Here is a 25,805-nt window from a genome sequence, read left to right on the forward strand (position 1 = left end):
TTTCTAATAAAGGTATTTTCTCCAATTGTAAGATGTTATTTAGGATAACTTAACATTTTCTTTAAAAGAACAACAAAACTTAAAAGTTTTTTCCTCCATTTTGAAAAGCTCCCTTACAGAAAAATGATTTAAAAATGTTTTTGTTACGCTTTTATGAATATTTTCATCCTATAATTGTATTACATCAAGCTCTTATAAAATAGTAAATTGGAAAAATAAGGAAAATAAATATTTTCTATTGCACTCATTTCCAAAATTTTATTTCTTTATTAATCACATAAACAAAATCAGATACATAGTAAAAAAGTTATTATATTGAAAAAAGAACATACTTTCTTTTAAACGTTCTTACCCCAGAGTCAAACTAGAAATATAAATATTATGCTCTTCGCCATGAAAAAGATAGGATAGATTCTCAGATAAAAATCAGCCGTGAACAACAAAACCAATATTTATTTACTAAAGATATAAATAAAAAATATTTATTTTACCTTGTTTTTACATAATTTTGTCAAAATAAGACTTTACTTATTGATGTTAATGCTCTTGTTTTTTCCTAAATATATTTCATTATAATATAAAAATCAGCATTTAAAAGTTCTCCATTCAAAGTGGAAGGGAAAGGGTTCAAATGAGAAAAAAAGTCGAAAACCATCCCAAGGCGTAAAATTAAAAGTAATTAGCATAAAACCACCCTGTGCCTGTAATATAGAGTATCATAGGTTAATCAAATGGTCATTAACCAAAAAAGATCATTATAAAATATGTTAATCGCATAGAAATTATCAAAATATATTTCAGACTTAATACAAGGTATCAAATGTGATGTTTAAGTCAAAGTAGCAAAAAATCGACGGTAAAACAGAGGGCAGAAGAAACACATTATTATTCAAGGCAGGTTTTTCTAATTAACTTTTATGAGACCTGCAAACTAAGATTTCTAATATAGTAGTAGTTTTTGCCCCGTTATTATAGTTTTAAAATTTGAATAAGGGAAGTAACAGGCGTCAGACCCTTTGATTGCAAAGCTTTTTCTTGGTGTGTTTTCTCTGTTTAGCATTTTCTGTTTAATGGGCTAGGCATTCCTCCTAATATAAAAAAAATAAGTTCCCCCCTATTTTCAATTTAAGTTTTAAAAAGAATTTTAAATTTAAAAGTAATTTTTTGTTTGAAGCGGGCGGGGTAATTTTTTTTAGGGGGCGAAGTCTTTTGGAAGTTGAAGAACAATACAGGGTTTAGCAGTTGTCTAGATTCTTCGCTACAGGCAGAAAAAAAGCTTACTGCTCTATATAATAGGATTACCCCATTTATGCAACTGACATAACAGCAGAGCTGGATCTTTAAATCATTTAGTGGTGAGCCGAGCCACTTTTAAAATCGGCTCGCTTGTGGCTCGGCTTGGGCAGATCGGTGATTTAAAGATCCAGCTCAGAATTTATACTTTTCTCTTACCCTGATTTGAACCTTACTTGGTAAATAATTCTTTGGGATATATTCTGCCTCTATCTAGAAAAGAAGTAGGGTAAATGTATACTAAGTTTACCCTATTTTAAGCCAGTATAATTAGATTTAGTCTGTAAACTTTTCTTTATACAATTTCTTAGGGTTAAATAAGGATATTCAGAAGAGTTGAATATAACAGAAATTTAATAAGTTTATGTTATTTTCAGCGATAATATGCCATTCTTGTATTATAATTTGAATTTTGTTCTTGAAATATATTGTAATTTCTTATTAATTTCTAAGTGAAGCTGTAATATGTCATTATATACAATTATAAACAGTAGCCACGCTTTTGATTTAATTACAAAGAACTGTTAAAATAGTATAAAAAGATATAAAAAACAAATTATGATGAGGGGCAAAATAAGCTAGATATGTTAATTAGAAAACGATACTGAACGTTGCCAAAAATGATTTATGATATTGTTATCAAAATTTGAAGCATTTCCATTTTTTATTAAAATTCCCAAATTTGTAATTTTTCATCCCTGTTTTGTTCAGGTTGATGTTACCCGCCTTCACCAATATGTCTCTCATATTGAAAAGTCCTAAGACAGTGAAGGTAACTTTGCATGAGTTCATACATTTCTGAAATTAATTTTAATATAATTGTATTCCTTTTATGAAATAATATTCTTTTTTTTACATTAACCAAATCAGCGGTGACCCTCAAAGTATTTACTCAAACAACCCCCTCCCCCCCCCTCCAATGGGTTAGGCTTACGGGAAAACAACCCCCCCCCCCACTCTTTAATCTACTTATTTTATTTGAAAGAAATGGGGGCAGGGGTTCCAGTGCCCTATAGACACCTTGGGTGAAAGCACTATAAATCTTTTACATAACCAAAAATACCCAAACAAATTAATAATGAGTAAATTGTTTTTAAAAGGTAAAATGGTTAGCTACTCTTTAATAGTTTTGAAAAAATATTTAATTAAATTTGAGACTTTTTACATATTTCTAGTTTTATAAATTATCACATAATTTTATATTTAGGAGTTTGAAAAACGTGAAGGACAAGAATGGGCAAGAAAAATTATTGTAGATTATTATACAAGGTAGGCTCTGGTTATATTATTAAGTATTCATAACAGCGCATCTACTTTATTTGTACGTGTTTATGGTTGCCTGTCTAACCTAACATCACACGTATTAAATTTTAAGATGAATCCCATTTTTAATTATATTTATGGAAAAATTCATGAAGTAATCCTAACATTTTTATATATTACTCTTTTCTTTAAATTTAGTTCTTATTGTTACTTTGCTACTTATGGACACATTTGTCCTTGTTAATTCAACCTTATAATCAAAATATGAGAATTAACATGAATGCGTACAAAGAATAATAAATACAAAAATATTAACCAATCCTATTTCTAGGACAGAAGACGGATGGCTCTTAGGGTCTTTGGTAAAAATTTTATCAGTCATTGCAAAGGAAAGCATTATTCATCAATTGTCAAAAAATCCTTTGAACATAATTTTGGCAATTGCATTTTTAACCCTTAAAAATAAAAACATTTGAATAAAATAAAGATAAAAAAAATTTGATATATTTTTGTCTGTTTTATATTTGAAAAATTGTGCAAAGCATTAATATTCAGTGGACATATTCTTACAGCATACAAAAAGTAGATTATGTAAATCAAGGGTTTGTACAGGTTTTTTAACAGTGGTGGTGTACAAGGTTGCATGGGGCCTCCACTCAGCTTATATCTCTAGTTGCATGACCGACTAACTGACTATTGAATATTACAGACAAAAATTTTTAACTGACTATGGTAAATTACTTTTTCCTTACTTACTCCAGTAGTACCAACGTTCTAATAAACTAATGAATTTTTAGACTGGATTCTTATATAATAAATGCACCAGTCTGCCATAATACAACCAAGTTAATTCATTTTCTCATTTCCCTAAAAACTGACAGACCATCGTATACACATAGTTATAGATTAGATTCAGGTTTTAAGGATTGAAAAAATGACATTGAACTCGAAAAAGATATTTTTCTCATTTCAATTGAATCGAGAGTGGGGGGGGGGGTGGTAATGTAGCTTTTACACTCCCTGAATATCAACACATATCTGATGTAAATATTGCTACCACGTGGTACCAGGCAAATCCTACACAGGGTGGCCTCAGCAATTCTTACTGTCTCGAGGTTTTCTACAAATGTGGAGAAAATATGTCACAGGTAAAATATGGTCACTTTATTGCTACAGGATGTTTAATTTCTTTCCCATAACAAAGTGAGTATGTTACTGTCTTCTATTGGGGTTTAAAACATCAAAATAAAATGATTCATAAAACCAGGAATACAATTTTCAAAAAATATAATTAGAAGTAGCAAGAACAGGTTGAATGGATTAGTTAATGTCTTCAAATTTTTGTTTCTCTGCATATTTGAGGGTAGAACATAAATCAATTCTTATTTTATTTAAGCTTAATACAAAAAATTGTAATTATTGTTTATATTATCTGATTGTTTCATAAAGGATAAAGAAAATCTTATATATAATTATGATTTTATAAGTAATATTATGTCTAGGCATTCCTCCCGCTTCCAGCCGCTATAGTTATAAGTAATCATAGACTTATTTTCTGAGCAGTACTTACAAGATTACTGTTTAGGAACATTGGTTTGTAAAGATTCCCAAAAGTCTACAGACTGTTGCCATGGATGAGAGAGAACTTGTCATGTACAACACAATATTTCCGAGATTACAGGTATAATAATACTCAGTTACAAGGGATATACAACCCTGGTGTCATACAGTTTAGATAAGGAGTAGGGGGAACTAGTCATATACATCACAATATTTCCTAGGTTACAGGTATAATAATGTTCAGGGACAAGGGATATACAACCCTGGTGTCATACAGTTTAGATAATGACACTGTGTTCCAGAAAAGCCAAAAAATGACAAAAAATCATAGCAAGTGTATATTTTAAAATTTTGACGAAATTTTATTTAAGTAGCAATAAGTATCCATATATCTTTCAATGTAATGACGAAATTTTGAATATCTCCATCCTGGTTGGCACACGATGCCAGCAGACCTGGCAGGGTCATACAGGTAAAGAGCCAAAATATTTTATTTGCCTTAAACTAAGCATTTTAAGTTACCAAATACTAAAATATCCTATACTAGTACATACCAATATGAAATTTAAGTGTTTAAGTCAATTTCAGGGTCCAGGTATGATCCTGCAGGTCCTGATCCCTCAGAAATCTTAAAACAGCTCTTGAGACCGCAATTTTTTACCTATAGACTTCAAATTTTAAACATAAGCTTTTCTAACAAGTATGTATAACCTACTGAAACTATATGAAAATCTGCCGCCGTTTTACCGCCGATCGCCGCCGCCGAAATTTATATTTTGAGATTTCTAATCTAAAGTTTACATACAGATAAGCATATTTCTTATTTATTTTCTGTGTGTAAATGAAGGGTGGGAGGGGACAATGGGCTGTTTATTTTAATAGTCCCCAAATTCACAAAATAGCGTTTTTGTATTTGTAGGCATAACAATTTGTGGGACTTTTATTGAATTTTGATTGGTTGGTTTATTAGTTGAGTTTCCAAACGTTTCAATCACTAATTGTAATTTAAAGAAGGGCCAATTTTGTGTATTAGCATTGGGAATGTACATTAATTTCTCGGCCATTGTATAATCCCTATAAATCTCTGATATAAGACTTTCATTTTATTTTCAATTTACTTGAAAGGAAGCATTTTCTATCTTAAACAATACAAATTCTACTTGTCTTTTTGAAAGCACCTTTGGAAAAAGGTTGCTTAATATAAGTGTGAAGGGAGTAAATAATGCTAATTAAATAAGAATATATATTTGAACTAGGAAACCACATAAAATTTTTATACTTCTAGCTTTCATGGGTTTAGATGTGGATATAAGTGGGGCATTACCCCCCCCCCCCCCCCCACAATAAAAAGGTAAAATAGTTCAAATAAGAGCCTAGACATTTAGGGATAATCTTTATTTAAAACTTTTCTTTACTTTTAGTTTAATTGATTATGTGTTGGAAATAAGTAGCAAAATAAATTACTTTTATATCTTAAAAATTGTTATTTTTTTATAGACCCAGTATCTTTAGGGCTTAAAAAAACAAACTTCGCATACCTTCGCATACACAGGGTAAAGTTCTCTGATATTGTACATACATTTAATATCACCATGTAAGAGGATTTGCTTGGACTCTTTTGGTCTTAAAAGATCTGGAACCAAACGTAAAATTTTCATTAGAAGAAAATTGTCTATTTTACAGAAATCGAGTATGCTAAGAAAACCATCTACAATTACAACAAAAAATGGAGATTTGACTTCTTTTAAAGGCTAAACGTATAAATTATTACATACTGATTCAAAAAATATATAATACTTAAAAATAGCTTTAAAAATAAGGGGTCCACATTGATTTGAAATGTAGTTTAGTTGAAATTAAAAATAGTTGTTTACAATGATGAAAAGGAACTTAATTCCATACCTCTGGTATAATTACACGTAAAATTCTTATTTTTAATAGTAAAGAGCTAATTCTTTCGGCTTTATTTCCCAAAACTTGTGTATATTACTAAACAATTGTTTAAAAGTGTATTTTCCAAAGTGTAAAAAACGATTTTTTGTCACCCGTGGAACATAGTGAATGAGTAGAGGGAACTAGACATATACATCACAAACAGAACAAATTATAGAACATTCAAATAATTTTTATTTATAATTTGAGGTATATTTGAGTGAAACCTTGTATGAAGATGTCAAAGTAGATCTTCCTATTCCGATAATTTATTTTTCCAGGTAAAAAATATTTGAACATTTTTTAAATATTTGAACAATCTGTAGTCGCATCCAGTTACCCTAACTGTGAAAATTTGATGACAAGTTGTAAAGTTTTATTATGTTTCTTTTATTTGGTTAGGTAGTATTTAGTATTTCATATTAGAGAAAAACAATAAAGTGAGAAAGGGTTAAATAACTGATTCTTTTTTTTTTGTCTTTGGGTCTTTGCATATCAAACAATAGCATCATCATATTAAGATAGCTAGTTTGCTACAAAAGAGCAGAAAGCAAATTGCTAAACGAAATAAAGGGAAATTTTCTGGGTTATACAATATACAGATGCTGTACGTATTGGTGCAAAAAATGGGGACAATTTTTAAATTGATTTGACGGGGCTGTTTATTTACGTCACAAGTGAGGTGAAAGAAAAGGGAAGGAGGAAAGAAACCCCCTAGAAAAGAGATGGGGGTATGACGTCACACGCCAAAACAATTTGAAATTTGTCCCCATTTTTTGCACCAATACGTACAGCATCCAATATACATATACATCTATACTTTACATTTATTTATTTCATAATGATTATTTGATTTCTAATTTAGTTTTGTTGGTGACAATGTTCATGATTGTTTAGTTACAGAAAATTTATGCGCCAACAGATATTTTCAGGTAATTGTTTTGATGTTTAAATCTTAAAATCTGTCTAGGACCAATATAAAACTTTTAGGAAAATGTTGCCTATTGGGTTAAAAACCCCAGAAAGCTACTTTAGTAACATTGGCATCTAAGAATTAAACTGTAATGGATACCTACCCGCGGCATTACCGCGCCATAACTGTAACGTGTCGACTCGCTGTTGGAGTTTGATCTTGATCAATACACGTTATTCTAAAGACGTTATAAGTGGTTTCTTCTACTTCTAAGTCAGGAGCGTGGCATTAATAGTAAGTAGGGGAAATCCTTAGCACAAAAACAAAAACTAATTACCATAAACAGTCAGGACTTTATAAGGTTGGTTGTCTGAAGTGATATCAATCTAAACTTAAATTGATTATAAAAAACTATTAAATTTGGTAAGTCTGTATTATATCAAAATTTATATGAAATTAAAATTGTATTTCAGGTAGATTTAGAGACGACCAAAATAGCCTATATGAGAGCGGCAATGAAGGCCCTGGCAAATGTTCATGGAATTACATTTTCATTTATGAAAAGTATAGGTATAATTGTTTTGTATTATTGTATTAGTGTTTTGTAATATTTAACTATGAACTTATAAAAGTTTTAGAAACACATTCTTCAACCAGCCCCCCCCCCCCTCTGTCAAAACTGTGAAAATAAACTGTTAAACAATTTTTTAAAGGTTCTGTATGGCGTTAGACAAACGTCCCATCGCTGAATTGTCAGTCGTAAAACAGCAATTAAGATATTTGTCTGCAATTAAGGGTTGCATTTTATTCTTTAAGTAAAAACATTATTTCTTTTTTAAGCCTTCTTTTTTACCATTTTTCCTGACGCTTTTTAATTTTGCTTACCTTAAGTTCTAATTTATGAGGGATGATATGCATGTCTGTATCCTAAGATCTCGCTAACTGGAGTACAAACTAGTTTCTCATTTTCATATAATTTTCTTGGGTCAAGCAGTTAAATTATCATATAGTGCTTAATAATTAGGTTTATTTTTAAATTTGTAGGAGGAAAATATGCCTTGCTTGAGCAATTTCCAACTATCAAGGAACAGGTAACGTAATTTACAAAATTAAACCAGAATTTCTTACAACTTTCATTTTTATGCATAAGTAGTTAGGTAAAGATAAAAAATATTCGCTAAAAGAATTTACATGAAGCGTACTTTGTAAACAGGAAACATTTACTAAGATATAAAGAATAAACAGATAACCAGAGTCACTGTTAAAGATACTTTGAAATCTTTACAAGAAGTGTAAGAAATCAACCTCCTATAGCAGCCAAGCCAATTACATTTCCTTCCCTCTTAACCACAAAACCACTTGGATGTCGCTCCATATTTTCAAGTGATACTCCCAGCTAACTGAATTAACGATACCTCCCATTCACCTTCATCACCCCCTTCCCACTAGATGAATGAATTAACCAATAACTAAGATCTCTATTAACAACCTAAATTGACGACAAATTTTCCTTTGTCAATATATCCATTCCATAATCCATGTATTCTATATCCATTGTTAGTTATATGTACAAAGATGCTCAGAACAATGTATTTTTCAATGGACATTTTTAACCAATAGAATGAATAGAATTTAGATCAGTCTCTTTTATATTTTCTCCTTGGTTTACATTTTACAAGTTAAATTTTTCCCTTAATTTAGTTACCCTCGAATTAAAAGCAAAATATAGTTTGGTTCTAAAATCATGCCGTAACAGTTTAATACAGTATTATTATAAGTTATGGAATGTATGTTATAAAATAACAAATTGATTTAGGGATAGTAAAGTTTCCCTTTAGATGTCTCTTTCTGTAAAGATAGGCCAGCCAGTAATCTAAGAAAATGTAGCATTTCTTTATCATTATTGATTGTGTAAGGTAGAATTGAACTTTTACTTGAAACTTGTCACTTGAAATCTTTTTTATTACTGAATATTGATTTAGAATTGACCTTATTTTTACTTATTTATTCATATTTGGAAACTGCCGGTCTAAATGGGTTGAATTTTTCAGGGTAGCCTAATATAAAATATAGGTGAGAACGATTTCTGTCTGTCAGTAAGTCTGTCTGTTCTGAAGATCTTGGTAACCGCAGGGCATATTAGACTGTGCCTCCCAGGGATTAAATCCAATTCTCTTATGGTGGTTTTAGGCTATTTTTTGGTGGCCGGGGATAAGCCAACTGTATAATACAAAGCAGAAAAAAAACACTTTTGCAAACAAAATTCTATTATTTCTGCGTTTTTCAGGCTATTTCCCAGTAAGTGTAATAAAGTGAAAGAAAAAGACTCGAGAACCCAGTTTAAGTTATTAAATTGACACAAAGGTTGAAACTTTGAAAAATGAAAACTTTGGTTTATTTAATGCAGTAAGAGAGTAGTTGGGGTCCAGGAAAAGAGGATTTTAGAATCGACAGATATTTTTGAAATATTAATAAATATGGCATTCTCCATTATTTACGGATTCTTTTTAAAAAAATGCTCTTATCTTTTAAAGCAGCTTAACAAACAATCTTATTTTGTCTTACATATTATTGGACACACAACATAGGGACTTACATACTATACTATACAATGATTCAGTGTAAGATTATCATAAAAATTGTTTTGTTTAGTATAATAACTTTCTTCCTGAGAGGGTGTAGCTATTAGAAAAAGTAATGAATACAAACTAAACTGTATACAATTACTCCTTTACTTTCCCTCTTTTGTCAATACCATAGTATTATCTTTTTTGTTTTATTTTATGGATTCAAATTGAAAATGATAATCCCAAACATTAACAAAATCAAATTTTCAATGAGCACTTCTTTTATCACAAGCAGCTACGCTAGAGGTATGAGGTGGATTAATTTTTTTATGGGGGTGCTACACTCCTCTAAAATAGTTATTAATATTCCCAGAACCTACAAGAAGCTACACTGTAAAGGAGAACCATATCGGTGCAGTGGTTAGCAAAATCCTTTGTCACAGACAGACATGACACAGATCTTATTAATTTTTCATACACGGAGACTATTGATATGTGCTTGTGTGCGCTAAGCAACGTTTCCAAGAGACCCTTCAATACATACACTACGAGGAACACCGTAAAAGTGTCTGACTATGACGTCAGAAAAAAATAACAATTAACCAATGAGAAGCCAGTATTCACAATAGTAAAATATATAGCGGCCTCTCATTGGTTAATTGTTAATTTTTTTCTGACGTCATATTCAGACACTTTTACGGTGTTCCACTACGAGGCAACTTCTCTTTTCATCTGTCTGGAATTTTACATTACTTAATTCATGGAACAAAAATGCACTACTAACCAAACGACCATAATTTCAATATACTTGTGCTGAAGATAAAAGTGGTAGTGAGCTCGAATGTTAAAACAGTGTAACAGTATTCCAGTCAAAGTGCTTGAAATCAAAAGTATATTTGCTTCAATAGTTCCATAGGAACTACTTGATAGGATTAACTCTTAGTTGTTATTAACAACCCCGCAAAGTATTAATCATGTAAAATCACACGAATACAAAATGTTTAATTTAGTTGTTACCCCGGCATGGAAAATTGCGAAGAGATGTTCAGAAGTATATTTTACCTTTCCTTGTGTACATGGCTAAAATTAAACCTGATATATCTCAACAAGTTCAGGTTGGTATTGTAACTAGTTTAATTTCTTCCCAGGTCTGACAATCGCAACCAAGCCCTTTTGGTGCCTTTCCTCAAAGTTCCAAGCGAGCACACAAAATTCCCCCTATATTTTGTATTAAATTGGAACAAAGGGGGTAGGAGCCAAACTCTGTGGGAATACCCTGTAACTGATATAACCTAACCTAATCTGACCTAAAGTAAAAAACAAAAACTTATTCCCACTCATTTTCAATTTATTTCAAAATAGGTTCCGTGCTCAACTGGACACTTTGAGGAAATGTGCCGGCTTTTATAACAAACCAATACCGCTCATCACATCATGTTAATCATTAATCATAGACTAAAAATGTAAATAATCTACAAGTTTCAAAAATTGCGTCCACCAAAAAAATTCTGAATTCATAAAATAGTTGTTATAATTTGTATTTTTACTTTGAACTTGGACTTGAACAAAACGACCGACATTTGAATGTTTTAAAAAACATTCAGAAAAAATCTTCGAAGTTAAACTTAAAATCCTTCGATGAAAACATCCAATAATGGCATGCTAATCGTTCTATTGATATAAAAATGATCTTTTGATATAAGATATTTCTAATTTTTAGGTGCTATCCAAGTTTCACAAATTCCTGTACAAAGTTTATTCTGATATCCAGGTAGAATTATTTATAGATGAATGTTTAGTTAAGATATATATAAATATATATGATTTAACATAGAATGAATAACAAAAAGTTAAAGGTAATACACTGTGTTTCGTAATGATACTCTTCAGTTACAATAACATTTTGATACTGACAATAAAATCAAAATTCAAAAGTTTCAACGATTTTTACAAAAAAAAACATTAGAGGATTTTTCATGACATAATTTAAATTACAAATATTTTTTAAAATGTATATAAAACAGTTCTGTAATTTGGCATGAATCTTTAATCTATAATTATTTAAAATACGACTTGATACGTTAACAAGAATGACAATATCCATAATTAGTGAAGCCCCAAAAAAATCATGGAAGGACAAATGGAGACCACATAAAGTTTGTAGCATGATGACTAAACAAAGTCAGCCAAGAAATTCAAAATTTCCTCATACATACTTTTTCTAATAGACGGAGATTTTAAACTATAGAGTAGCTTCCCAAAATATAAATAATATTGTTTATTTACATGAGATGCGCAAAAAATAAATTTTAGTGTACTTGAAAGATACAAAGATTTAGATTTTTGCCTTAAATTATGTTTATGAGTATGAAACAGTCAAAACGTGCCTGCGATCTATATCTGTAACATTGAAAAAGTCAACTAATTATTCCCTAGGTGAATATTGTGTTCACAACAGAAAGGACTTTGCAATGTAGAGTAGCAGCACAAATAGAAATTATTTTTTTTTATAGGACAATGAAGAATTGATGGCTCTGAAGACCTTGGTTCATGGAGATGCTAAATTGGACAATTTTCTTTTCAAAAAAGAAAGCTTCGACGATCAGGATGAAAAGGAAACAAAATACAGCTATAGAACCCTAGATCAATGGCCCTAGCCGTTAGTTTGTGTAAAAGAAATTAGAAATACATTTTCCTTGTACAGAAAAAAAATTTAAACCATGCAAAGTTGAAAATTATTTTTCTTACGGATAATTGGTTTTGAATGAAAAGCATGAATGGTTGCAAAAAAATATGCATTTCTTGTTGCGAAAATAAATTGCGTAATGTTTTTCTATCTATCAAACTTCAACTTAATGACAGCCTTTGCTTTTATGCAACCTTGTAAACTATTATTTTTTTATTTTCTTACTACCATTATTACGAGCTGTCAATCATTATTAGGCATTATTTTATGAATTTAAGCTATTTCTAGATCTTCAACATTAGCCCTGCTATATGCCCGACCGTCATATGCTTGAACTATGCATTGTAATCATTTTAATCTGAAATGTCTACACTACATATTATCTTTATTCTAACTAATTAGTGTCTAGTCGAGTAAAGAACCATCCCTTAATAAATTGAAAATAAGAGGGGGAGGTTTTTCGTCTTAGTTGTTACAGTTAGGTTATATATTGAGCACATGGTAGCCCCGACGGGTTAGGGAACCGAAGGAATAGGCACCGCATTACAGTTTAGGCATTCTTAAAAAATCCATCCACCGTTTCTTTTAATTTATTTTTCCGTGGCTGATTCATAATTTATCTACATTTTGTATGTTGCTAAATTTATTCCTATATCAGCGAACTGTTTTTATGGAATTGAAATAACCTTAGCTTGATATTTATATTTTGTTCCTAATTGTATAGTATTCTGCCATGATAATTGACTGGCAAGGTTGTGGTTTTGATCTGGTTAGCAATGATCTTATGTGGTGTCTCTATGGTTTTATTAAGGTAATGTTTACAAAATTTTCTACCACTGATTCCTCTGTAGCTAGATGAAAGGCACCCTTCGGGAATGTTTCAAACTAAACAAAATTACTAATAGATAAGCCAGGTTATGAAAAGCTGGTATCGAGGGTTAGGTCCACTTTAGGGGTTGCAATCCTGTAATTTGGTGCAATTATAGCTGAATTTAAGATCAAGGTAATACTCAGGGATCTTAAGGGATAAGACAATGGTCTAGAAATTGATGTACGACCCCTTCAGTTGATTAAGATTAAAGGTTAAAAAGTTGGAAAACTGCCTTGGAACCAATTAATATTGATTTTAAGAAGTACCCAAAGTAATAAAAACAACGAATGACAGAACCTTTTTGAAAACTTTGCGGTGTTGTTGTACAGGTTATTACAAAAATTGAATAAATGAGTTGGTTGTCTGTAAGGCTGTTATTTTAGTATGTGTAAATAAACCAATCAGGGTTCCTAGAACAAACGCAGGAGTTCCAAACGTCGGAGTGGACACTTAACCTAACCTAACCTATTTTAGACCATCTTGTAGGTTTTTTAAATGCCTAACCCCTGCGGTGGGCTTATTTGTAGCTTCACATCTTAACCTTTTCTCCTGCGTTTGTCCTGGAAACCAATCTGAATCTTGTTGATGGCTTGAACGGCATAGCTTCAATGTCTGAGATTCTAATCAACTTCATATATTTTTTCAGAACCTTCCAGAAACCGGTGAAATGATCCATGGATTTGTTGAATATTCTCTAGGAATACTAACCAAAATTATACTTTTTAAAAAGAATTTCAGAAGTTTTGCCACTTTGTGTAACAAAGGACTAGTAGTTAAATTATATATTTATCAAGAGCCTCGCAAAACTAGGTTTTTGTTTATAAAAAAGGGAAAAATATTTTTAGTTAAATAGGTTTTTTTTTTGTTTTAGCTTTTTGTAAAAATCTAAATGATTCAGATTTTATACTTTTTTTCTTAAGGGGGGGGGGGTGAGTTAGATATACCACACTTTTCTGGGATCTTGCTGAGTCAAGTATCAACTGTTGGGAATATCAAAGGATGACTCCATGCAAAATTTGAGCCGGATCCGGCCAAAACCGGCCGTGAATTTTATGAAAAACCGGTTTTTTCCGGTTTTTAGGGGATATCTGTAAATCGATTCAGCTGGAGCAAAACCGGTTAGAGGTACAAAAAATTTTACTTCACATGAAATTTAGCCAATGCAATTGCCTACAAAATTGTACTTCATCATTAACTTGATTGGACAACTCTTTCCCCTCCTAAATGTCCATTAAAACCTCGGAAACGGCAAAAATCGCCAAAAATCACGCCTTCGGCGGCAAATAACGGCTAAACGGTCAGCCGGAGGCGAATGAAACATAAATAAAGAAATGTCTGCCTCAAAAAGTTGTTCAACATCAAAGAGGTGCTTGAAGTCTCTAAAACGACTCCTTCCCCTCCTTTAAGGGGAAAAACTGAAAAAACGTGATTTTCAAAAGTATGCCCACTTCGTGGGTGTGGGGGGCACTGAACCCGTCACCCCAGGGTCACCAAATATAAAGTCTAGGCGGCCCACAATGCTGAATTTTCACCAAGTGAAAGTCTTGTGTCATTATCTTTTATGAGAAAAAAGTTATTAATTAATTAAAATTTCAAATTGTGATTTTTTGATGGATTTCTTTGATGAAATGCACAGTTATGGAATCTCGACCACAAAGATTTTTTTATCCAATCTTGACAAATGAGGTATTTTTGGAAAGAGGAATATACATAGAAAACGCCTATGTAAATTAGAAAATCCGCAGAAATCATATTTGCAAGTTATTTGCAAAAATCTGCAATGTTAATTTGCAAAATTAATTTCATGCCTTAAATGACAGATTTAGACAAAAATCTTTTTATGAAATGTGTTTATCTATAAGTTTAGAACATACTTAAGGCAAAAAAAAATTTTTTAGTGTTACTTTTTTCACCTTATATATGAAAAAAGCAGTTTCTCACAATTTATGGTAAAAAAAGGTATAGGAACAAAAAATATGTTTTTTCTTGATGTAAACACAATAATTGGCATAAAATCTATCATCCTAAATGTAAAAATCAGATATAAACTCCTTTTTAGAGCAAATATAGTGCAAAAAGTAACCAAGACATTTTTGCAAAGTATGAAAATCTAAAGAAAATAGTTCTTTTTGATTTTGATATACATATCAGATAAATGTATATAAAATTAGTGATGAAAAACTATAAAATAAGTTATAACTTTTTTCAACCCTTTCATTGATTAAAATGCACTTTTAGGTTTACTCATTACCAAAGTTGCACATAAAAACTCTTTTTATTAAGTTATTAAACAAAATAAATTCAAATCAACAATTAGGCGTTTTTTATAATGCAGTAGTCCATTTTGTAGTTGGTTTTTTGGCATTTATTTTGTTTAATTACTACATAAAAAGAGTTTTTATGCACTACTTTGGTAATTCTCAAACCTATAAGTGCAATTTAATCAATGACAGTGTTAAAAAAACTTATATAATGTTTTATAGTTTTTGATCACTAATTCTATATACATTTATCTGATATGTATATCAAAAGCAAAAAGAACTATTTTCTTTAGATTTTCATACTTTGCAAAAATGTCTTGGTTACTTTTTGCACTATATTGACTCTAAAAAGGATTCTATATCTGATTTTTACAATTAGGATGATATATTTTATGCCAATTATTGTGTTTACATCAAGAAAAAACACATTTTTTGTTCCCATACCTTTTTTTATCATAAAATGTGAGAAACTACTTTTTTCATATATAAGGTGAAAAAAGTAACACTAAAGAAATTTTTTTGCCTCAAGTATGTTCTAAACTTATAGATAAACACATTTCATAAAAAGATTTTTGTCTAAATATGTCATTTAAGGCATGAAATTAATTTTGCAAATTAACATTGCAGATTTTTGCAAATAACTTGCAAATATGATTTCTGCGGATTTTCTAATTTACATAGGCGTTTTCTATGTATATTCCTCTTTCCAAAAATACCTCACTTGTCAAGATTGGATAAAAAATTCTTTGATGTCGAGATTCCATAACTGTAAATGACAGGCTGGTCAATTTTTAGGCCATTTTTTGCTGTTTTCGGCCCGCCACGCCCAAACGGTTTGAGATAATCTCACGGGACCTTTTGCCCGACCTAAGCCTGGTTATTTGTAAGGTCTAAGAAAAAAAAATCCCGGATTGGATGAAGCACGACGTCGCTGCGTGCCGTCAAAAATCCTTTGGTCGGCTCATTTTGCCCCCTCAAACCCTCACCTCGTGCCATTTTTCTGTGTAAAGATTATAATTATAATATTTTGCGTAAGTCTGTTTTTTTTTCCTAGACCTCACAAATAACCAGACTTAGGTTGGGCAAAAGGTCCTGTGAGATTATCTCAAACCGTTTGGGCGTGACGGCCCAAAAACCGCAAAAAATGGCCTAAAAATTGACCGGCCTGTCATTTCATCAAAGAAATCCATCAAAAAATCACAATTTGAAATTTTAATTAATTAATAACTTTTTTCTCATAAGAGATAATGACACAAGACTTTCACTTGGTGAAAATTCAGCATTGTGGGCCGCCTAGACTTTATATTTGGTGACCCTGGGGTGACGGGTTCAGTGCCCCCCACACCCACGAAGTGGGCATACTTTTGAAAATCAAGTTTTTTCAGTTTTTCCCCTTAAAGGAGGGGAAGGAGTCGTTTTAGAGACTTCAAGCATCTCTTTGATGTTGAACAACTTTTTGAGGCAGACATTTCTTTATTTATGTTTCATTCGCCTCCGGCTGACCGTTTAGCCGTTATTTGCCGCCGAAGGCGTGATTTTTGGCGATTTTTGCCGTTTCCGAGATTTTAATGGACATTTAGGAGGGGAAAGAGTTGTCCAATCAAGTTGATGATGAAGTACAATTTTGTAGGCAATTGCATTGGCTAAATTTCATGTGAAGTAAAATTTTTTGTACCTCTAACCGGTTTTGCTCCAGCTGAATCGATTTACAGATACCCCCTAAAAACCGGAAAAAAACGGTTTTTCATAAAATTCACGGCCGGTTTTGGCCGGATCCGGCTCAAATTTTGCATGGAGTCATCCTTTGATATTCCCAACAGTTGATACTTGACTCAGCAAGATCCCAGAAAAGTGTGGTATATCTAGGGTGAGTCCTCTTAAGATAAGACCATCTACAACTATTCCTTCTTTACCCCAAACAGGATTAGGGCAAACCTCCTATTTATGAAAATAATTTTACTCACTTTTAAACATAAAATGAAATATTTGCTATGCTTTCTTTATATTGATCTTTTACCTAAAATTTTATGGTAATAATTCAAATGTTCCGAATAATTTGAAAGTATTAATAGAAAAATTTTGGTTTGAAACTTTCAGTTGAATATTGGGATTCTTTGAAATATGTTCTTAAGGTAAAATATAAATATGTACTTTTCCTTCATAATTACAACAATAAAATTAGGATGACACATCAATAAAAGCTAAGCTTTGAAACGGTAGGACAAAGGATTATGAGTGTGTCAGAACTGAATGAGCACCATATAAATGTTAAGTTTAACAAAATGGTAAGTAAATTTGTTGCAAAAATGCATAAATACAGAATACTGTTTAAGGACATACTTGTATTTTTAGGATTTTTTCAGTATCCTACGGCGTTGTTTAGAGATATTTAATTTCGTAAAGGGTAAACGAACAGACTATAAAGTACATCGGCTACGAAAATCCTGATCCTTCTAGCATAAGGACGACTATTTTTTTTAGGGAAGGGGGTGGGTGACGTGGGTATTGAAAGTTAGTTTAGGTTTTATCCCATCAATTTTTTAAGGGACACTTTATTTTTAGAGGGGGGGGGTCATTTTAACAAAATCATCTAAATACTCTCCTCTTGAATAAAGTTTTTTGTACGCCTGTTAAAAATTACGTTTTTTAGGCGTTTGGAGATAATGTGACTGACTTTAAGCTGCCAGAGAGCAGTGAATGGGCAGCGGAAATTATTAAGGAAGGATTTACTCTGGAGTTTATGAAAAATGCTATTATAAGGTACAACAATATTATATTTCTTTCATGAAGCTACTCTAAATGTTGTCTTGTTTGGTTGGCGTAATATAGATCGTAAGATTCAATAGAAAAACGTGTGATCGAAAATGTCAGCTTAGATCATTGTTTTAATGCCATGTTGGAACTTACAAAGACTTTTTTTCAGTGGGCTTTTAGTAGTCTTTTTTAGTAGCGAAGCTACTCTATAATTCGAAATGTCCGTCTGTCCGTCTGAGTGTCTGTCCGTTGGACACCAAACGGGGAAAATGTGATTTTTCGGCTTCTAAAGGCTGAAACTTTTTGTCGTCATTAAGGAGCATAATCGGTTATAAAACATCTATGACGGTCAGACTGCTTTTTTGCAGGTTTTAGGCTATTTTATATTTTTCACATTTTTCGACATATCTTTGGTGTTTTGGGTCCGATTTTTAAGATTTTATGCATAACAGTATCAAAATAAAAGGTTTTTTTGTGTTTAAAGATGAAAGAACAGGTAGCTTTTTTAGATTTTACATATTTTCAAATTTGTGAGAAAGGTTCGTGATTTTTATCCAATAAACCTAATCGTATTTTAACAAAAAATATCCTTGTCCAATTTCTTATCCATGATTTTGGTGCTTCGCTACTTATGGATGTTGTCATCCTTGTTTACCTTATTTTTTATTCATTAGAGCATAAGAAGTGAAATCCTTTAATTTTTCTTTGAAATAATCTTTTTAAAGTGAAAGTAAAATCATCTTTAGTATAATTCTCATAACATTATATATAAATTTTCAGACCTGTTTTATCATTGAAGAATAAAGACCTGTTATTAGAATGGTTTAATAAAGTCAGCTCAGGTATTATCTTATCATATAAAGTAGTATGAATTTTCAGTTCAGATTTAAAATTTAAGTCTTGGGGTGATTTTAGTCTGTATTATTTTTGTATGCAATACAAATGTCATTTTCTTTGGGTTTTTTTGTCCAAAGGAACATCTACATTTTTGCTGCAAATTAATAATATAGTGACTTATTTTGTATTTTGTTTTTATTGTATTATACATACGTAAGTGTGATATTGACATATATGTGGTTGTTTATGTTTTAATCAAATCAGGAATATAGGAATAGGAGAATGGATATAATATTAACTATCTTGGTTGTCTTTGGGTACTAATGCAATTTTACTTATTTGATGAACTTTTAAGACTTTGGAATTTTTAAAAAAATATCTTTTTTTATCCTAATTACAGGACAGCTAATACAGAAATTTCAATCATCAATTTAATTTAATAAAGTTTGCACTCTTTAAACATTTAGATAAATCTTGTTTTCAATAAAATTGAGTCCATTGTCCTATCCCTATATTTCTGAATTAAATCAAAATTAAACTTTAAATTACTATTCAGGTAAAATTAAATCCAAATTAAACTTTAAATTACTATTCAGGTAGCCCTGACGAGCCACCGCCACCTGAAGGAGAAATATTTAAATCAGAAACTTATTCCAATTTTATTTATCTTTTCTTTAAAATTGGTACAGAAGTCAATGTTTTCTCACACCTTGGCAAGGTTTTATTCACACAGGTCAGCTTCAGATATACTTTTTCTTTTTCTTTGACAAACATATCATTGTTCTTTGTTGTATTGTTCTTACATAGCTGTTTATGTAGGTTTTCTTACAGTGTTTTCATAAATCTAATTTTTTTTTGGTATGAAAATCTAAGTTTAAAATCTTTTGTCATTTTAAAAAACTATTTGTATCTTTTATATTTGTATTGCTTTCCTATATGTTTTTACAAGTGTAAAGTAAGCATTAAAAATAACATTAACATGCGATTTTTATTTGTAATAAAACGTTGTTTAAACTTTTTGAGAAGGGCTCTTGACTTCCAATATTCAAAATATTAGATAGATAAAGTTTTGGTTGTAAATGACAAAATAGGTATGGTAATTTTTTTGTGGCTTGGGTTAACTAAGATTTATAAAAAAAAGTTGCATATTTCAATTCTCAGACTTAATTCAATTAATTATTTTAAATTAATCTTAACTTACAATTTTTTTTACAATGCACATTGGGGCAAATCAACCAAAAAGGGGATTTAATTATTTAGTACCCTTAAAATTCATCTCACAAAAATTTCATTTTATACTTTTTTGTAGGTAATTTAACAACAAACAAATTTGCTTTTATGTTTTTTTCTGTCATTTGAAAGGAACATGGAGATAAAGGTCATTTTATGAAGGTAGATAGAAAATTACCAGATTAACCCCTCCCAAAAATAGCCCCCCCTTACCCTTTCTATCTATCCATCAATCTATACATCTATCTATCCATATATCTATCCATCTATCTATCCATCTATCAATCCATCTATCTATCCATCTATCTATCCATCTATCTATCCATCTATCTATCCATCTATCTATCCATCTGTCTATCCATCTATATATCGATCCATCTATCTATTCATCAACTATTCATCTCTTTATCCATTAATCTATCCCTCTATCTATCCATCCATCTATCCATCTGATTATCCATTTACTTATCCATCTATCTATCCATATATCTAATCATCTATCTATTCATCTAAATATCTATCCATCTATCTATCCATCAACTATCTTGAATTTCGTGTTTAAAATGTCTAATTAGAGGTTTTGGTTATCAGAGCAATATGAGAAGTTTTTAGTAGCGCAGCTACCCTATCACTAGCTTTTTGGGCCCTTTAAAGTGTAACTATGTCAATTGTAGTCCGATTTTAGTGTTTAAAGTGTCAAATTTGGGGTCATGGAATTCATTTCAGTAGGAGGGGAGGGGATGGTGTAAATGGGGGTGGATGGGGATCCTTATTTTAGCAAGCTACAAGTTTCACTTTATTTTTATGTTTAATAAATCCATTATAAATGTGGGCATGATTAACATAAATCTTTATTAACTAATATCTATGTTTATAATGATATTATGATTCTTGTTTACTGTTTATATGTATACTAGCGGCTTCGCCCCTAGCCTCTAGGGGATTTGCCCCAAGAGGTAATTAAACAAGGATGACAACATCCATGAAAGAAGCAAAGCTCTGAAATGGAAGGACAAACGAACATTAACACTTGTGAAGTGTCAGAACTGAATATTAATGCATAATGTCTATACAAAATTGTAATTAAAACTGATTAAATACATGTTACTGTTTGAGGACATACTGACGTTTTTAGGACTAAATTATAGAGATGCTTCGCTTATAACATTACACCTTATTGAAATAGGAATCAGTATTCAAAAAATCAGATGAATAGGATATTTTTAACATTCAAAACCATTATTTGTTGTCAAAAAAGTAAAAATCAGCTTGTTATAAATGGATGTACGGACTTTCTGGTAACGATTATAGAGTTGCTGTGCTTTCTAAGTCGTACCTAACTGTTGTAGAAATCAGCATGAAAAGTTTGAGATCGATAGGACAATTCTAGCCTGTCTAAGTTAAGTAAAAGAGCTAACTGTACCAGACGTACGGACGGACCAACCTAATTATAGAAATATGAAAAAAAAATTTGGGGGTTTTTATTTTTGAAAAAGAGCTTTAAACATCCACAGGACCAGTAGATATATTCCCTGAAGAGTAGAATTCAATCAATTTAGTGGTTAGCGAGATCTTCAGGGATGGGCGGACAGACAAACAGACATCAAGCTACTTTGTATTATATATTAACACCTAGGGATCTAAGGAACAAAACAATAACCGATTAATATGTACATCCCCAATATTGATACATATTTAATAAATACATATTTAATTAATTATAGTACAAAATTATTTGTCTGTAGATGAGAATTAGTGGTTGAAAAGTTTTGACACTCATCTTAATGAACCAACCAATAAAAAATCAATTAAATTTCCTGAAGTTCTTATGCTAACGAATATAAAAACGTTATTATAAAACTTTGAAGTTTGGGGACTAGTGTAATTAACAGTTCCCTCCCTTTCTAAATAAAACTGCTGATGTTAAACATGAATACCATGTAACTACATAATTTAAAATCAAAGCATTACCAATAGACAGACAGATAGACTACTTGCTAATTCCAATTTAGAATGATTATAAGAACCTCACGTTATTTGCATATTAACTTTACGTTTCCGCAGTGAGGTAGGGGACATTGGGCTGTTTATAACACTAGTCCCCAAAGTTTTACAGTTGTGTGTTCAAACGTTTTAACTACTAACTTTAATCCACACAAGGGGTAATTTTGTGTATTATCATTGGGGATGTACAACAATTTATTGGCCTTTGTCTGATCCCTTTAGATCCCTGATATTTGTACTAATCTATAGAAACGATTATTCAGTTACATTAAAACAAGGTTTAGATTTAGGTTTAGCCTTCCCCCCCTTCCTCCCGTCTCCATCATTTGGTGCAATAGAACTTGAAAATATTCATTATCAACTTTAATTTAAAGTCTAATCAAATAAATATTTCTTATAACTATGTTTTTGCATCTTTTATCTATATGTATTACATCTTTCATTTTGACTTTAAAAGCGCATTTAAAAGATTTTCCTAACAAAGTTTTCGTGCACCCAGCCTCAGAAAACGCGCTAAAAACCCCTACAGGGGCGCGGGGGGGTAAATGAAACCAGTACTGGCGATTATAATATGTCTTTTGGTAATCAAATATCGCTTTTTTAGCCGGTGGCACCCGGTGAAAACATGTTTCCTGATACTGTATACTTAAATGTTGATTTTAAAACAAACAAAAATAAACTAAAATCTTGACTTCAACTAGAATTATGTAGGACTAATATCTTCAATTTGTGCTTTTTTCTTTTATATTCTCAATATACATGTAATGCATGACTCAACAAAAGTTATTTTGTCTAATTACGTTAATTCTAAGAGATTTTATAATATTTTTAAAATTGTTGGTGAAACACACAAAATATGCCTTTTTCTGTAAGAAATTTTTTGCATTTCTTGACTTCCATGCATTAGAATGCTTACTTAAAAAGCATATCTTTACGATTTCTTTGAAATCTGATGTACATTGGGTATGCTAATACTCATAGAATGTTTAAAACTTGATTTGGGGGTGGTGAATTGTTGCCCCTTGTTGCCCCTATGTGCAATGTATATAAAGGATCGATAGGATATAAAGTGTGATGTTTCCTAGAAAAGAAAATCTAATTTTGTAATATATTTATTAAATTTGTGTCAACTTTTCCCAGACACTATTCTGTATTCACTAGAAAGTATATTTATATTATATTTTGTAGCATAGTTACTCTGTGAGCCTGTATGCCTTTGATATAACAATTTAATTTCTCTTTCTTTGTATTCAAAGGGTTGGGAAAAGCAGAAAAATATCAAAACTATCCCAGAACTTAAATCTAAAAAAATAATGGCCAAAAACCATCCCGGGACCTAAGTAAAACTTAAAATTAAGAACTCAAGGCGGGGGGGGGGGACTAGTATCAACTTCAAAAAAAAAACTTTGATCTTAAGGGATAAATTGATATACAACCCAATGATTATAAACAAAACTACCCCATTTAGAGATAAAAATTATTGATAGATTGGATACTTCTAGTTTGAAACATACCAATCAAGATCAGATAAAAATACCCGAAGTGTTTAAGCCAACGAATAATATAGCATTGGGAACGAATGTATTTTATAGTCCAATGTCTCCTTCCTCCCGGCCCTGAACTAAGAATATTTTTGAATAATTATAATTTTTGTGTCATATATTGCTGGATAAACTTAATTATTACAAGCATGATATTTTGATTGTTAGTTTTTGGGTTGTATTTTGTGAACAAAAATAAATTTTACACCATCCTCTGACAAAATTTCTGTCAACACACATTCCCTTACTTCTTTTTCTTTTAATTATAGATTTGGTCATTCGTCAAAATTACAGACTTATAATCACTCCACTTCCATTTAGATGAAGGAGGCCATGTTCAGTGATTTTGATCCAGACAAAGACTCAGATTCGGAGGATGATGACAATATTTTGGTAAGTATATGATAATGGATGTAGAATATACTGGATATTAGGACAGGGGGAAAATTGTCGTCAGTTTAAATTGCTATTTTCCCTGTCCTTTATTGGTTAGTTTGTTTATACAGTAAGAGGGAAGGTGATGGGGGAAACATGGTTATTTTAACCCGTTACAAGTTAAGATCGAAGTAATAAATCTTGTTTGAGAGTAGTTAGATTAAGCCACAACATAAATACAACCTTTTTATAAGCGAAAGCCTACTTTATCGACAATTTGATTGTTATAAAAAGAAGACCAAGTAAAGATAATAAGAAGTGAATAAATAGAAATTGGGCATTGACCATTTGAATGCATGTGAATCAAAGCTGTTCATAAACAATAGATTGAATTTATTCTATAAAATTATTTTCAGAAAGGAATAGTTGACAAAGATGCACCTAAAACTATGACATCATCAGCTCCAAATGAAGCTGAGAATAAAGCCGCAACAGAAAATGCTACCAGTGAAACTGTAGTCAATGAAGAAGAGAGTCAAGAAAATGTAGTGAATGGTTCAGAGAACCAGACTGAAGGAATTAAGTCATTTCAAGAAGATTTTTTAACTATAAAATTTACATACGTGAATTTGAATTTAGGACTTTATGAGAAATTGTACAAGACAGGAATTAATAGGCCATTTTGTAAAATTAAGGCTAATTATTATGAGTTAGACTAAGGTTAACCTTCAACTTTGAAATATACATTTAAAGTTCAGGTCCTTATACTATTGAAATGATTAATTAATAAGAAATGAGTGAGGCCGATAAATTAAAATCCGAAGCTGCCAAATTATTGGAGTCACTGAGTAAAGCAACAGAAGCTTTGAAAGCTGTTCAAGAGCTGAAGAAATCTGCTGATAATGATAACGAGGTATTTTTTAATGGCAAAGTTACTTTACAAGTATGATTTATTGGTCAGTTTTACAAACAGCTGGAGAAATATAATTGGGTGAATTTTCGGAAAGGTAATTGGTCTGAGTATGTCCGTAACTGCGTCATGCAAAAGGCTTATACCTATTTTTGTTATTGTAGATGCATAGCCTCCCCCAACCCCTTTCCCAAGAAACAAAATATCAACTTCTTCCCCCCCCCCCTCTAATCCCTTTATTAAATGATTTCAACCCACCTCTCCACCCTAAAAATGGAACGATAACAAATTCATACAACACTATAACCATTAAGTCAATCAATTCTAGAGACTTTTTTCTGCAGACAATAAAATTTTTCTTTGTCAGGTTGGCGAGACAATAAGCAAATGCAAAGAACAATTAACAGAGATGTACAATCTGTCTCCTGATATATTTCCACAACTAAAGCCAGAGCCACCTAAAACAGTTACCTCTATGTATGGTAAAGTTTATAAATTAAAATCATGAAAGTAAAACTTAAAGCAAAAATCATGTATAAAATATGTTTAAGGGTTTAATAATTTTCTTTAAAATATTTCTGAAAATAATATTTGAACTTTGGGTCCAAAAGATAAACAGAAAATGCTAATGAAATGAACTGAACATAAAATAATTTTGAATCGTAATGAAAAGAAAATATAAAAATCATGATGTACGTTGCTGTGATTTCCTGATCTATTAAATGATAATGCAAGAAAAATAAACATTAACTGGAAATTTCTTACTGAGTTTTTAATGTGTTTTTTGTGTTTCATACACAACTTGTTT

General features: G+C 31.1%; 1 protein-coding gene across 1 annotated transcript; it reads left to right on the top strand.

Moving 5' to 3' along the window:
• The first annotated feature begins 796 nt into the window (after window positions 1–796).
• Window positions 797–25,754, top strand: LOC145316025 (uncharacterized). The gene is made up of 22 exons (XM_080156297.1): window positions 797–894; window positions 2,005–2,065; window positions 2,501–2,562; window positions 2,888–2,943; window positions 3,625–3,704; window positions 4,142–4,237; window positions 6,259–6,329; window positions 6,914–6,980; window positions 7,435–7,531; window positions 8,006–8,052; window positions 10,539–10,643; window positions 11,249–11,299; window positions 12,042–12,141; window positions 12,937–13,025; window positions 13,732–13,781; window positions 17,442–17,478; window positions 17,997–18,106; window positions 18,881–18,942; window positions 19,534–19,670; window positions 24,034–24,105; window positions 24,504–25,000; window positions 25,365–25,754. The coding sequence occupies exons 2-21, from the start codon at window positions 2,009–2,011 to the stop codon at window positions 24,804–24,806; spliced, it is 1,749 nt and encodes a 582-aa protein (XP_080012423.1). The 5' UTR covers window positions 797–894; window positions 2,005–2,008; the 3' UTR covers window positions 24,807–25,000; window positions 25,365–25,754.
• The last annotated feature ends 51 nt before the right edge of the window (window positions 25,755–25,805 follow it).

Source organism: Acartia tonsa, chromosome 1 (assembly GCF_053477335.1).
Source record: "Acartia tonsa isolate MP-2025a chromosome 1, ASM5347733v1, whole genome shotgun sequence".
In the NCBI taxonomy this organism is placed as follows: Eukaryota; Metazoa; Arthropoda; class Copepoda; order Calanoida; family Acartiidae; genus Acartia; species Acartia tonsa.

Coding starts and splice junctions, on each gene's coding strand:
- LOC145316025 (XM_080156297.1), top strand. CDS start 2,009: ATGTTACCCGCCTTCACCAATATGTCTCTCATATTGAAAAGTCCTAAG. Junction 6,981..7,434: donor GCGCCAACAGATATTTTCAG/GTAATTGTTTTG, acceptor ATTGTATTTCAG/GTAGATTTAGAGACGACCAA. Junction 7,532..8,005: donor TTCATTTATGAAAAGTATAG/GTATAATTGTTT, acceptor TTAAATTTGTAG/GAGGAAAATATGCCTTGCTT.